Consider the following 14,608-nt stretch of genomic DNA (forward strand, 5'->3'; position numbering starts at 1 on the left):
TGATTACGTATGCTGTGGAACACACCAACATTAGGCAAAATGGTGTATTTTCATGTGAAAAGGACACACCCGTTATATGCCTGTATGTCGTCGCTGTTTGTAGTGGTTGTATGGTTGATTACGGCGGTCTGAGGCACGTGGATGTTGCCTTCACAAGCTCCCTGTACAAGAACAACAACAAAGGTATGACGTTCAACAGCAATTTGGCTGACTGAACCTTCATCAATCCAGATAAGCCAATTAACATGGTGGTATGTTATTCTCTCCTTTAGAGAGATTGGAACCAATACATGTTTTATATTATGTTACTTTGTTTTCTAACTATACAATTAATCATAGGATGCCAATGTTGTCATACCTGAGCCACTAGCAGCGCCTCGTTCAGTTGACCCCTGGCAGTAAAGAAGTTGACCAGCTTCCTCACGTCTCCCGTGGCGATGCAGTACGGGATGACATCATGGTTTTCTTCCTGCATCAGCTGGTCGGCTCTTCTACGAGGACACATGCATTGAGGAAGGAAGTCAACAACCACTGTTGTGGTTCTAATTGTAAGTCGCTCTGGATAAGAGCGTCTGCTAAATGGCTCAAATGTACACGTAACCATTACATGCCTCTTGAATTGACAAACTAACTCAAAACATACCGTTGCATGAGTTTCTTCCAATACTTTATGGATACACCAGGGGCAACTGACAATGCCTTGTCCCACTGACAAATACAGAAAACATGACAGACATCATCATTATGTACAGCAATTAATGCTGTGATTGTTAATTGACACCCTTTAATGGGGGACATACTGTAATGCCGTATGACTCCATGTATTGTTCCTGATACACACATAGTTGTTCTACACTCTTCGAAAAAAGGTTCTATCTACTACCAAAAATGGTTCTAAGGCTGTCCCTATATGAGAACCCTTTGAATAACCCCTTTCGGTTCCAGGTGAAACCCTTCTACACGGAACCCAAAAGAGTTCTACCAGGAACCAAAAGGGTTCTACCTGGAAGTAAAAAGGGTTCTACCTATGGGGACAGCCGCAGAACCCTTTTGGAACCCTTTTTTCTTCTTCTAAGAGTAGCCTAGGGCCTGTAATGAATCTGTCTATTACCTCTCCCAGTTCCACCATGAGTTCACAGTATCTCTGGATCTGCCCCAGTCTCAGATGGATCTCTGCTGCGTCTCTCAGTCTCTCCTCTTTACTGGGAGCCCCGATCCCCCCGCCGAACTTAGACATCTTCACTATGGTCAATTCCTGGGCCTCAGACTACAGAACAGGCACATTGAAATGTGTACTGTAAGTGAATAGTCGTGAAACGTTTGATGTTCTTTTGAAAAACGAACCCCTTAGAAATACGACTCATACGCTTGGTTCTAAATCACTCCATCCCCCTTTGCTTCGGTCCTAACCCTTGGATGTTTGCAGATCTGAAGGGACCGGACCATGTGTGAGAGGAGACAGTCAGTCAGTGGTCGACTTACGGTTTTGAAGCGGACCAAGTGTTTCATGTGCATGATGCCCTTGCCGTAGCTCTGGGGAAGCAGACTGTCGTCCTGCCCATTGATCACTGACACCAGGTCCCACAGGTTATGACTCCCCCCTGGTGGCTGGAGGAAATAACATAGAACAAGTATTCCTAAGCACTTCATAAGAGTAGGTAGTATGTCAAGTACAGTACATAATACATGGTGATTCCAGTAATATGTGCTAATATTACTACCAAATAGGAGTACTAACTTAGAGATTTATCCATAGGTTATTTGATACCTGATGACGTAAAACTATACCAAGGAACAAACGACTATACTTCCATCAAACCATCAGATTAAAACCATGTGTCTGGACTGCAGGAATGGAATAACTAAATGACCGTAAATAGAGTGCTATTCATCTAAGGAAAATTGCGAGTAAATATACTCACAGAGAAACATTCGGAGAACCACCTGAGTTTCTTCACCCGTACTTCACTGGAGAGTTTATCCAGCTCCTGCTTGATGTCTCTGGACACCTTCCCACAGAGCAGAGGGGTAGCACCAGGTACCATGGCCCTATCTGGAGGAGAGGAGGGGATATAGTACTCTACCATGATGTCATTCACAATAATGGTTCTTGTGAGGCTATGTCGTGTTTGAAAGGATAAATATTTGCGGTATCACTCTCTCACGGTGGAGACAGAGTTATGAGCAATCAACATATTGATGTCATGAGTAATCAACACTTCTGTAACAATATAGTCATAGTGACTGATGGGAGAGTGATTTACTGATGAATCCCTAATCCTGGAGTGTATACAGATAGAAATGTAGCACATAGAACTAACACGATTCCTTATTCTACATGGCCAGTGATGTAGAGGTAAAAAAAATAGACAGGCACATGTTAACCGCAGTTCCTGGTGAGTAAAGTTACTTTAAAGTTATTTTAAATGCATTTTTTCAGCGAAAGGTGGGTAAACGCTGGCACAAAATAAGGGGGTTTACATGCCTTACCCTCCACTGTACATGTTCTACACAAAACATTTCTTCAGTATCGTAACATCTGACTGACCCGTGTTGCCGATGATGTCATCCCAGCTGTGGTCAGCCAGGACGTTGACCAGGAGCGGAGCGATGAGCGGAGTGAGGGACCACAACCTGACCGTAGAGTCCCGGGAACATGAGGCCATGGTGAAAGGACGGCTGGGGTGGCAAGTCAGGCCTGGAGGAATCAGATCAGGTTGCAGCATTGCAGACACAGTGTCAGTGTAGAAACAGTATCTTACATTTAGTTTCACATTCATTGGCCTCTATAAAGCATAGCAGGTTTCCCCAACTGGTGGTCCCAAAGATTTGTTAACAACCCCCCCACGCATGATAGAAAGAGATATGTGATTGTATGCAAACGCAAGTAAGGTTTGAGATGATAATGTTTTAGTCAAATATGATATGTTTGGGCTTCTGGTCAGTTTGCAGTCTAGAAATGGTCCTGGGCCCGTGGCTGAGTCTATTAGATGATGGCTGCAGCGTGCTGTTCCTGAGGACCGGTACCATAAACATCAGCGCCGTGGTCGTAGCAGGTGTCCAGGCAGGTTCCGTCCCTGGTGTCCCAGACTTTAATGGTGTAGTCCCAGCTGCCGCTGGTCAGCAGGTAGGGCACCTCCGTGTTCCACATCAGGCCTCGGACCGGCGCCGTGTGACCACTCAGCACGTTGATACAGGCATCCTGGGTATAATCCCAGATACGCACAGTCCTGGAGAAGGAGGGAGTGAGGGGTTATATACGGACTCCCATAGACATAATAGAGTGACTACTGAAACCAATGGCATCTGTATTGATAATGACAGCATATCAAATAACTACCTGTGTTTCAGTATCTGGACAAAGTGTTTGCCATGCATTATTCAGGTACTGTTACACATTGGTGGATGGGATAAATTACCCTAATGCAATGTGCTGTGAGACTCAGTGAAAGAACATATATGAATAATGTATTAATGTGCTGCGTGTACCCGTCATCTGAGCCACTGCAGAGAATACCCTCTCGGAGAGGAGACCAGCGCACGTGGAACACCTTGGCCAGGTGACCCGTGAACACCTTGAGTGGCTGGTCAGAACTGGTGGCCAGGTAGTACACGCGCACGTTTTTATCCTCACAGCCCGTGGCTATCATGTCTCTGGGAATGGAGAGAGAAAGAAAAAAAGAGTGAAAGAGAGAAAGAGACAGACAGACAGACGGAAGGAAGGAAGGAAGGAAGGAAGGAAGGAAGGAAGGAAGGAAGGAAGGAAGGAAGGAAGGAAGGAAGGAAGGAAGGAAGGAAGGAAGGAAGGAAGGAAGGAAAGAAAAAGAGAGCGAGAGAAAGGATAGATCTAGTAGAATATAGGTAACTAACTGTATCTTCCAGTATACTTGTTATACAGTAATGAAGGTGAACTACACAAGTGGACTCTTACTTGTTATTCTGGCTCCAGTCACAACCAAACACAGCAGCAGGGTGCTTGTACTTGTGTAAGACCCTGCCGTCGATGGTCCTAATGATGCAAAAGCCGTCGCCACTACATGTGGCTATTCTTTTAGAGTCCTTATGGCTCCATGCGATACAGAAGATACCATGATTCCCATGCTGTTGAGTACACAAGGGAACAAAAAGGCTAAGACGTAAAAATAAATATTGATAAACTAAAGAGATTGATAGATCACTCTACAAACCTTTTCACACTATCATGCCGACCCGAACAAAACTGTGCTGGTGAGTGGATGCGTAACCAGGCGAGCTCAGTACAGCTTGGTTTGATTTAGCTCGGTTCGGCTCAGTAGTTTGAAAAGCCCTTATGACTGTCGTGATTTTCGTCAGTGTTATTGACGTACCTCATTGAATCGTGTGATCATCTTGCCTTTCTTCACATCCCAGATGAATGCACCGTTCCGGGACGTGGCTCCGGCTATGCAGTTCAGGTCTCCTTTCGAAGAACACACACGAAGATAACAAGAGACATATTTACGACATCCAAATGAACGAACGCAAGAAAGCGCAACATGTTTCATAACTGGTTTGAATCATAAAAAAAGTGCATAAAGTTGACTTCTTAATTTATATTCAGTAAATCATTATTAATGCATAGACGCAAGCTTCGATGGAAAGTGTGCACAGAAATATGAAGCAACCATGTAAAAAAAACACGCTCAATACTTGAAATCAACAGCATTATTTGAGCTGAAGCGAGAAAAAATAAACTGACTACAATGTTTTTTTCTTGATATATTAAGAAATGCATACTGTGTTATTATTTTATTTTTTACAATATCCACTGTACTGTGCAGAGATAGCAAGACTAGTAATTCAATAGGGGGACTTGTTAGCTGCTACTGTTAGCTAGCTAGATAGCCACGAAGAATTGGTAGCGAACTACAGACGAAGAATTGACATCAACCTTGCATAACATTCGATTTAGGTCCTTTTTTCCTGTTAAACTGTCTGGTTAGCTAGATTATTACGAGTCACATATAGCTAGCTGATAGTTATGAAGTAAAACATTTGCTTTGTGTATATCTTGTTTCGTCTCTATTGTTGCCATTGTCCTGGCTGGAAGAAGGTTCACTGAATGGGGAGGTGCAGCGTGAGGTAGTACAGTAGGGGGGTGCTTCTCAAATGTCATGTTTTATGCATTCTCCACACTCTCGTCCTCTGAGAATGCACTCGGAGCACGAGAGTGTGGAACAATGGTACAATCAGTGGTGGGCCGTCAGGGCCAGCAAGGCCTTCTCTGCTGGCCTAAACATCATCAGAATATAATTTTAAAAAATATCTATTTTCCCACAAATATGTATTAAATTATTCCCCAGAGTAAGAGTTACACTCTTCATTTCATAGCGTTCCTCTTGTTTGCATTGCTTCCAGCCCCAGGTTGAGATTTGGAGGGCTGGTCTTTATGTTAGATCTTTTATCCAATCATATTAGGCCATCATGTGTTGCCAGGGGTCCAAAATCTGCCCTCAGGCCTTCAGAATCAACAGTGCGGGCGCTTGTAGCTTAAAGTGAATGGAAATTAAAATTGAGTGTCAACCAGTCAGCTTTAGAGTTGGCTATTGTACGCCTGCTGGCTGGCTCCAGTGTTACACAGGAGCCAGCTAGCAGGCGTAGTGCGTCCACGATTGGATTACCAATATTGAGAGGCAGGTCCTATATGGGCAGGTCTCAGAACTAGGAAACTGAAATTGATCAACTAATTAATTCACGTACAACTAAGCTGTTTTTTCAACCCACAATGGTGGAAGGAGAAGATATCGATTTGGTCGAGGATATAATTATAACGGCATTCTCAAGACAAACTTTTCAAGAAAAGTTAGACATTGTCAGGAGAGGTAGATGCCAACGCTACAAAGCCTGTCACAGGCGGGAAAGGGGTTCGTTCGCCACTTTCAACTATGGGCGCTATCAATGACTCACAGGCTCCGAGAAGCACTGCAAACTGTACTGCTGGGAATGCCTATTATTTGCAAGTGATCGATTTGGTGTTTGGAGCCACACTGGCTTTGCAAACCTGAGTTGTCTAACCAAGGCAGCAACGAGACACCAAAGTACGGCTGGGCACTTACAAGCAATGGTGCTTTTGAAAACTTTTGGGGACACCCGAGTGGATTTACAGCTCAACGAACAAGCGTGCAGGGCAACGAAGCTGCACAATGAAAAGGTATTGTACTCTTCCCCTGCAATTCTCTGAATAAAAATGTCCATTTCAAGGTGACGCAACGCCAGGTTATACTGTGTTTCTGTCTAAATGTATAGTGTCTAGAGCCATGGCATCATAATGATGGTAATAAGAGGTGGATTAATTCGGGTGGGGCTGTGTAGGACTTCACTGAAGGCCCAGGCCCCAGAACCACGGCACGCTACTGGGTACAATGCATATTGAGAAACACCCAAAGTTTTATGGTCTGTGTGTGTTCTCTCCCCATGTCTTACCAGGAGCCCAGGACAGAGAGTAGACCACACCCTCGTTGCCGGGAGACGTATAAACCGCTGTGAGGGTGTTGATGTCCCACACCTTAATGGTCCCGTCAAACGAGGCTGTCGCCAACAGGTTGGGGTCGTCTGGCTTGAACTTACAGTCAAATATGGTCTCAACATGACCCTGAGAACAACATATTGTTTCATGGTCAGGTCTTCTTCAACATGAACTGGATTGGGAGTTATGTACAACAGAAATGCAGACACAAACAAGAAATAGAAGAACGCCCTTAGCATCATCCCAATATCCCTACCTCCCTTGCTACCACTTGTCCTCCCATCTTTTCACCCCCCCCCCAATCTCTTCCCCTCCCTCCCTCACCAGGTCTCGTAGGAAGTCCCACTTCTTGGCTCCCATGTCGTAGAGTCCCACCCCTCCATCCATGAAGCAGCAGACCGCGTGGCCCGGTGGGAGGGAGAAGGCCTGGTTCTGGGATAGAGTAGGAGGAGGAACAGCCTCACTGGTGGATGATGTGTAGTGGCTCTTTGTTGGGGAGATGGAGCTCAAGGCTGAAAAGAAGGTAAGAGGCAAATAATGGCGGGCCAGGAGGGGTCAGGAGGGGTCAGGTGATAGCAAGAATGGGGAAAGAACACACTATGCTATAGAAAAGTTACAGTTTTTCCAAGAGATATTGCAATCTTATTTCACAAGATCAGTCATTCATATCCAAAACTCTGAAGTTATTGTTCCCTTTTAGAAAAAAGGGATCCAAAATGGTTCTTCCGCTGTCCCTATAGTGTAACCCTAGGTAGAACCCTATTGGGTTCCATATACAACTCTCTGTGGAAAGGGTTATACATGGAACCCAAAAGGATTATGCCTTGAAACAAAACGGTTTTACCTCGAACCAAAAAGGGTGTCTTCAAAGGGTCCTCCTATTGGGACAGCTGTAGATAGCACCTTTTTTTTCTAAGAGTGTGCTGCAGACTGTGGATTCTACCCTAATTTGTGGATTATCAGAGCTAATGTGTCAGTAGTATGCCAGATGCTTACATTTCTTGGCTGGGGGAGAGTTTAACACATGTAAAGCATGGAAGCCGGTCTTCTTCAGTTTAAAGTTGTCCAGCGGTGTAGATCTGGACACGTTCCATATCCTCAACACACCGACTTGAGAATCTGGGAACAGAAGGAACACGTTGGAACAGTGGTATTGACAGTTCTAAAGGCCTGAGCCTTACACACCTGACCTCGAGCTACCTACACTGATAAACATACCCTACCCCGTGTAAAGAACAAACCCAGGGCTATGACCTTACCGTAACCCCCAGCACCCTATGTCTTTACCTCTAGTGATTAACAGGCCGGGGGCACTGGGGACCCAGCTTTCCCCTCCCCCTGCACCCTAACCCATTGTACCCTACCCGTAAACCCTACGCCAATATGTCCTTACCTCCAGTGATGAACATGCCGGGTGCACTGGGAACCCAGGCCAGACACTGTACAGAGGCAGCTGAACTGGGGAAGCTGAAAGTAGTGACACAGGTGAGCCCCTCTGAGTCGACCATTCTGATGCCATTATGCTGGTTGGCCACTAGGAGGTAGTCTGTCGACAGGGGATCCCACTCCAACGCTGTGACCGGGTCCTCCTCGTCCGTCCCCTCTAAAGACTCCGGGCGCAACACGTGCTTCTGGTTTTTAGATCCTAGGACAGGAGAGGAGACCTGCTGCATCAACTGACTAAATGAAGTCACCACAGCCCCTAATGAAATACCTGGAGGTACCAAATAAAGGTTCTCATGTGGAAGAAACAGTCAACAAATACATATTAAAAGTTGTGTTTTTTCTTCCTGGAACTGATTCTACTGATAGCAGCTATTTTGAAGAAGGTTCTACAGATGTAAGAACTTCGTTTGATCACTCTTTTGTTACTGAGAATTTTCCTGCACAGCAGGAAATGCAAACTTGTATTGTATTCAAGGTTTTAAAAGGCTTCTATAGTATGTCATTTTCACTTTAAAATGTCAGTCTTGATATGCCCTAACAAAAAATGTATCAACCTCTACAAAATATATCCATGAATTATAATCCACATAATAATTCACATTTCCTGTTGCTGCAGGATTATTTTCCTGCTGTAGCAAACTGGCTCAAATTAAGATCCTACATCTGTACTTGCAATAATTGTAATATGTGGTTGTTTTTCTGGATAAGACTGTCTGCTAGCTAAATGACTCAAATGTAAAATTCTTTGTAATAGGGAAGTGCATGCCCGGTTCTTGCCAGTTCTTGCCCAGCCCAATTGAGATTCAGCCACAGTCTAGAATGTCTATAGTCTATTGAGATAGCCTCAATCTAGACTGAGTACGGATGTGTACTCAGTAAGGATGTGTATTGTGAGTACGAATGTGTACTGTGTATGGATAGTACGGATGTGTACCAAACTCACTAAAAGTGGCAGTAATAAAGCCTCTCTTGAAAAAGCCAAACCTTGACCCAGAAAATATAAAAAACTATCGGCCTATATCGAATCTCGAATTTTAGAAAAAGCTGTTGCGCAGCAATTCACTGCCTTCCTGAAGTCAAACCCATCATAGCAATGAGAATGCACTTGTGAAGGTGGTAAATGAACTTTTAATGGCTTCAGACCATGGCTCTGCATCTTTTTATTTTACCTTTATTTAACTAGGCAAGTCAGTGAAGAACAAATTCTTATTTTCAATGACGGCCTAGGAAAAGTGGGTTAACTGCATGTTCAGGGACAGAACAACAGATTTTTTTCTTAGTCAGCTAGGGGATTCGATCTTGCAAACTTTCCATCACTAATCCAACACTCACCACTGAGCTACCTGCCGCCCTGCCCCACCCTGCCCCACCCACTAGGCTACCTATCTGTCCTGGTGCTCCTAGACCTTATTGCTGCTTTTGATACCATCGATCACCACATTATTTTGGAGAGAGTGGAAACCCAAATTGGTCTACACGGACAAGTTCTGGCCTGGTGTAGATCTTATCTGTCAGAAAAATATCAGTTTGTCTCTGTGGATGGTTTGTCCTCTGACAAATCAACTGTAAATTCCGGTGTTCCTCAAGGCTCCGTTTTGGGATCACTATTGTTTTCACTATATAATTTACCTCTTGGTGATGTCATTCAGGAAACATAATGTTAACTTTCACTACTATGCAGATGACACACAGCTGTACATTTCAATGAAACATTGTGAAGCCCCAAAATTGTCTTCCCTGGAAACCTGTGTTTCAGACATAAGGAAGTGGATGCTGCAAATGTCCTACTTTTAAACTCGGCCAAAACATATATGCTTGTTCTAGGTCCCAAGAAACAAAGAGAACTTCTATTGAATCTGACAATTAATCTTGATGGTTGTACAGTCGGCGCAAATAAAACTGTGAAGAACCTCGGCATTACTCTGGACCCTGATCTCTGTTTTGAAGAACATATCAAGATTTTTCCAAGGACAGCTTTTTTTCATCTACGTAACATTGCAAAAATCAGAAACTTTCTGTCGAAAAATGATGCAGAAAAATGCTTTTGTCACTTCCAGGTTAGACTACTACAATACTATATTTTGCGGCTACCTGGATAAAGCACTAAATAAGCTTCAGTTAACTTCTTCGATATAGGGGGCGCTCTTTTAATTTTTGGATAAAAAAACGTTCCCGTTTTAAACAAGATATTTTGTCACGAAAAGATGCTCGACTATGCATATAATTGACAGCTTTGGAAAGAAAACACTCTGACATTTCCAAAACTGCAAAGATATTGTCTGTAAGTGCCCCAGAACTAATGCTACAGGCGAAACCAAGATGAAATTTCATACAGGAAATGCCCCAGATTTTGAATGCGCTGTGTTCCAATGTCTCCTTATATGGCTGTGAATGCGCAAGGAATGAGTCTACATTTTCTGTTGTTTCCACAAGGTGTCTGCAGCATTGTGACGTATTTGTAGGCATATCATTGGAAGATTGACAATAAGAGACTACATTTACCAGGTGTCCGCCTGGTGTCCTCCGTCGAAATTATTGCGTAATCTCCAGCTGCATGCACGTTTCCATTTGGTTCAGAAGAGAAAGGCAACTGCCACGAATGATTTATCATCGAAAAGATATGTGAAAAACACCTTGAGGATGGATTCTAAACAACGTTTGCCATGTTTCTGTCGATATTATGGAGTTAATTTGGAAAAAAGTTTGGCGTTGTAATGACTGAATTTTCGGGGGTTTTTCTTAGCCAAACGTGATGAACAAAACGGAGCGATTTCTCCAACACAAATAATCTTTTTGGAAAAACTGAACATTTGCTATCTAACTGAGAGTCTCCTCATTGAAAACATCCGAAGTTCTTCAAAGGTAAATGATTTTATTTGAATGCTTTTCTTGTTTTTGTGAAAATGTTGCCTGCTGAATGCTAGGCTTAACGCTATGCTAGCTATCAATACTCTTACACAAATGCTTGTGTAGCTATGTTTGAAAAGCATATTTTGAAAATCTGAGATGACAGTGTTGTTAACAAAAGGCTAAGCATGTGAGCCAATATATTTATTTCATTTAATTTGCGATTTTCAAAAATAGTTAACGTTGCGTTATGCTAATGAGCTTGAGGCTATGATTACGCTCCCGGATGCGGGATTGCTCGACGCTAGAGGTTAACACGGCTGCTAGAATCTTGACTAGAACCAAAAAATGTGATCATATTACTCCAGTGCTAGCCTCTCTACACTGGCTTTCTGTCAAGGCAAGGGCTGATTTCAAGGTTTTAATGCTAACCTACAAAGCATTACATGGGCTTGCTCCTACCTATCTTTCCAATTTTGTCCTGCCGTACATACATACACGTACGCTACGGTCACAGACGCAGGCCTCCTTACTGTCCCTAAAATGTCTAAGCAAACAGCTGGAGGCAGGGCTTTCTCCTATAGAGCTCAATTTTTATGGAATGGTCTGCCTACCCATGTGAGAGACGCAGACTCGGTCTCAACCTTTAAGTCTTTATTGAAGACTCATCTCTTCAGTAGGTCATATGATTGAGTGTAGTCTGGCCCAGGAGTGTGAAGGTGAACGGAAAGGCACTGGAGCAACGAATCACCCTTGCTGTCTCTGCCTGGACGGTTCCCCTCTCTCCACTGGGATTCTCTGCCTCTAACCCGATTACAGGGGCTGAGTCACTGGCTTACTGGTGCTCTTCCATGCCGTCCCTAGGAGGGGTGCGTCACTTAGAGTGGGTTGAGTCACTAATGTTATCTTCCTGTCTGGGTTGGCTACCACTTTGGTTGTGCCATGATGGAGATCTTTGTGGGCTATACTCGGCCTTGTCTCAGGATGTTAAGTTGGTGGTTGAAGATATCCCTCTATTGGTGTGGGGGCTATGCTTTGGCAAAGTGGGTGGGGTTATATCCTGCCTGTTTGGCCCTGTCCGGGGGTATCGTCAGACCGGGCCATAGTGTCTCCCGACCCCTCCTGTCTCAGCCTGTCTCAGAGTATTTCTCCTGTCTTATCCGGTGTCCTGTGTCAATTTAAGTATGCTCTCTCTAATTCTTTCTGTCTCTTTTCTCTCTTTCTCTCTTTCTCTCCTTTCTTTCTTTCTTTCTTTCTTTCTCTCAGAGGACCTGAGCCCTAGGACCATGCCTCAGGACTACCTGGCCTGATGACTCCTTGCTGTCCCCAGTCCACCTGACCGTGCTGCTACTCCAGTTTCAACTGTTCTGCCTGCAGCTATGGAACCCTGACTTGTTCACCGGATGTGCTACCTGTCCCAGACCTGCTGTTTTCAACTCTCTAGAGACAGCAGGAGCGGTAGAGATACTATGAATTATCGGCTATGAAAAGCCAACTGACATTTATCTCCTGAGGTGCTGACCTGTTACACCCTCAACAACCACTGTGATTATTATTATTTGACCCTGCTGGTCATCTATGAACATTTGAACATCTTGGCCATGTTCTGTTATAATCTCCACCCGGCACAGCCAGAAGAGGACTGGCCACCCCTCATAGCCTGGTTTCTCTCTAGGTTTCTTCCTAGGTTCTGGCCTTTCTAGTGAGTTTTTCCTAGCCACCGTGCTTCTACACCTGCATTGCTTGCTGTTTGGGGTTTTAGGCTGGGTTTCTGTACAGCACTTTGTGACATCAGCTGATGTAAGAAGGGCTTTATAAATACATTTGACTGATTGATTGACTATCCTTAGACTATTGAGATGCAGCCTCAGTCTTACCTGGCTGGAAGATAGAGAGGCTCCCGTCCGTGTGTCCAAACACCACCTTGCCCTTTTTGACGGGGTGCCAGCGGAACAGACAGATATCAGACAGGAAGCTGTGTGCCTCCTTGTGGATGGTGACGCCGGCGTCCAGCCCGCTGATGGCCCACAGATAGAGAGGGCCCCGGTGGGACACAAACGCCACGCCGTCACCTGCGTTCCAGCACCAGCTCAGAGACGCTGGGATGCCTGGGTGATGGTTCACAAGGTTTGGAGACACATTAGACACACACACACACATGTGCGCGCGCGCACACACACACACACACACACACACACACACACACACACACACACACACACACACACACACACACACACACAAAGAAAACACACACACAAACAAACACACACATTCACCCTCCCACCCACCCACCCGCCCACACACACTCTCTCTCTCCTAGAAAAACAAATAACACCAAACCACCCAGTCGTCAGCCATCTCCCTCCTGATAGGAGTCAGTGTAGCAGCAACAATAGCCAGTCCTAATGACATTACTAAGCACACAAACACTTCACTACACTGAGTCACCCTCCCAAGGCAACCCAACCTACTCTCGCTAGCCTCTCTGACAAGTCTCCCATCAGTAGTGTCTAAAGAGGAGCCTACTCCCAGGTAAACTCCCTTACCTCTTGTCCACAGTCATTCCTCATTTCCATCCTGATGATTGATCAGAACCAGTATCTTTTGCGTTATACAGACCATGTGTCTCTATGTTCAGTACATTTGGTGTTATCTAGTCCGGCCACAGCTTTCCGCTCCACCTTGTTTCACTCTATTTCAAAACGTTTTCTCCCTACTGAATACGCACATCTGGCCCACCCACTCCCCTGTACATCTGCCTCCACTGGGCATAGTTCATTATCAGTACCTTTGGTGTTATCCAGCCTGGCCACAATCTTCTGCTCTGCCACATTCCAGATGATGAGCAGGTTGTCAGCGCTGGCGCTGGCAAACACCTCGGGGTTGTGTGGGCACCACGATATGGCCGTGATGGTCTTCTTGTGCTCTGACATGATGGCTCGAAGCTTGAACTCATTGTATCTGTGGTCCAACTGCATGGGTGCAGATACATTGGTATTGGTGTTGCATATGTAAACAGATGGAGTGGCAGAGATAACGATAGATAAGGAAAACGTCAATGACAGAAATCACTTGAAGATTAGACATCTCTTTTGAATGTCCTTTCGACAGAGAAGTGAGAGAGCACACGTAAAGAGAGACGCACGCACGCCAACGCACGCACGAGCGCACACACAAACACACACACACACGATGTTTGCCAAGCTAATTACCTGGTAGACATATATAGCAAGTGTTGCACAGTAAGCGAACCGGTCTTCACTGGCAGCACACACATCTTTGTTCCAGGGCTGGCACCCGGCAGCCAGCAGGCCCACCTGTTTCACCTGGGACATCTTTATCTGCGACACACAGAGAAGAGAACACAGGCACCAGAACACAGGCAATGCTCTATTATTTTTATTCATGGATTGAGGGATACATTCAGGTCTAAAGTATGTTCTGTTCTCAAGTACTGTACATCAGTCTTGCATTTCAGAACCGACATTAAAATGGCTTACTATTTAGCTGTAATAGGCCATTCTCACAATAACAGCACAGTTGCCTTAAATGCGTACTGATCAGAAACGTGGTTTGAGTGCCAGTCACTTTGTAAGCAAACAGATTTGAGAGATGCTGTACATGAATCAGTGAAAACACCAGCATGTAAACTCAGCAAACTCTCACTGTCAACTGTGTTTATTTTCAGCAAACTTAACATGTGTAAATATTTGTGTGATTCAACAACTGGGACATAAACTGAACAGGTTCCACAGACATGTGACTAACAGAAATGTAATAATGTGTCCCTGTTCAAAGGGGGATAAGAATCAAAAGTAACAGTCAGTA

The 14,608-nt window shown here is 44.6% G+C and overlaps 1 protein-coding gene across 1 annotated transcript in view; it reads right to left on the reverse strand.

Moving 5' to 3' along the window:
* The window catches only part of LOC135506979 (WD repeat-containing protein 17-like), a 20,115-nt gene extending 5,998 nt beyond the window's left edge, over positions 1 to 14,117 (reverse strand). The window contains exons 1-18 of the mRNA XM_064926423.1: positions 13,993 to 14,117; positions 13,569 to 13,752; positions 12,655 to 12,885; positions 7,878 to 8,129; positions 7,481 to 7,603; positions 6,809 to 6,996; positions 6,442 to 6,610; positions 4,347 to 4,438; positions 3,932 to 4,101; positions 3,490 to 3,654; positions 3,028 to 3,230; positions 2,549 to 2,698; positions 1,923 to 2,053; positions 1,483 to 1,608; positions 1,112 to 1,267; positions 644 to 708; positions 359 to 491; positions 70 to 161 (exon numbers count right to left, since the gene is read on the reverse strand). Coding sequence (XP_064782495.1) covers positions 70 to 161; positions 359 to 491; positions 644 to 708; positions 1,112 to 1,267; positions 1,483 to 1,608; positions 1,923 to 2,053; positions 2,549 to 2,698; positions 3,028 to 3,230; positions 3,490 to 3,654; positions 3,932 to 4,101; positions 4,347 to 4,438; positions 6,442 to 6,610; positions 6,809 to 6,996; positions 7,481 to 7,603; positions 7,878 to 8,129; positions 12,655 to 12,885; positions 13,569 to 13,752; positions 13,993 to 14,115 — 2,753 coding nt within the window. The 5' untranslated portion in view covers positions 14,116 to 14,117. The remainder of the gene's footprint in view (positions 1 to 69; positions 162 to 358; positions 492 to 643; positions 709 to 1,111; positions 1,268 to 1,482; positions 1,609 to 1,922; positions 2,054 to 2,548; positions 2,699 to 3,027; positions 3,231 to 3,489; positions 3,655 to 3,931; positions 4,102 to 4,346; positions 4,439 to 6,441; positions 6,611 to 6,808; positions 6,997 to 7,480; positions 7,604 to 7,877; positions 8,130 to 12,654; positions 12,886 to 13,568; positions 13,753 to 13,992) is intronic.
* Positions 14,118 to 14,608: the final 491 nt, after the last annotated feature.

The sequence above is a fragment of the Oncorhynchus masou genome, chromosome 20, assembly GCF_036934945.1.
Source record: "Oncorhynchus masou masou isolate Uvic2021 chromosome 20, UVic_Omas_1.1, whole genome shotgun sequence".
Taxonomy (NCBI): Eukaryota; Metazoa; Chordata; class Actinopteri; order Salmoniformes; family Salmonidae; genus Oncorhynchus; species Oncorhynchus masou.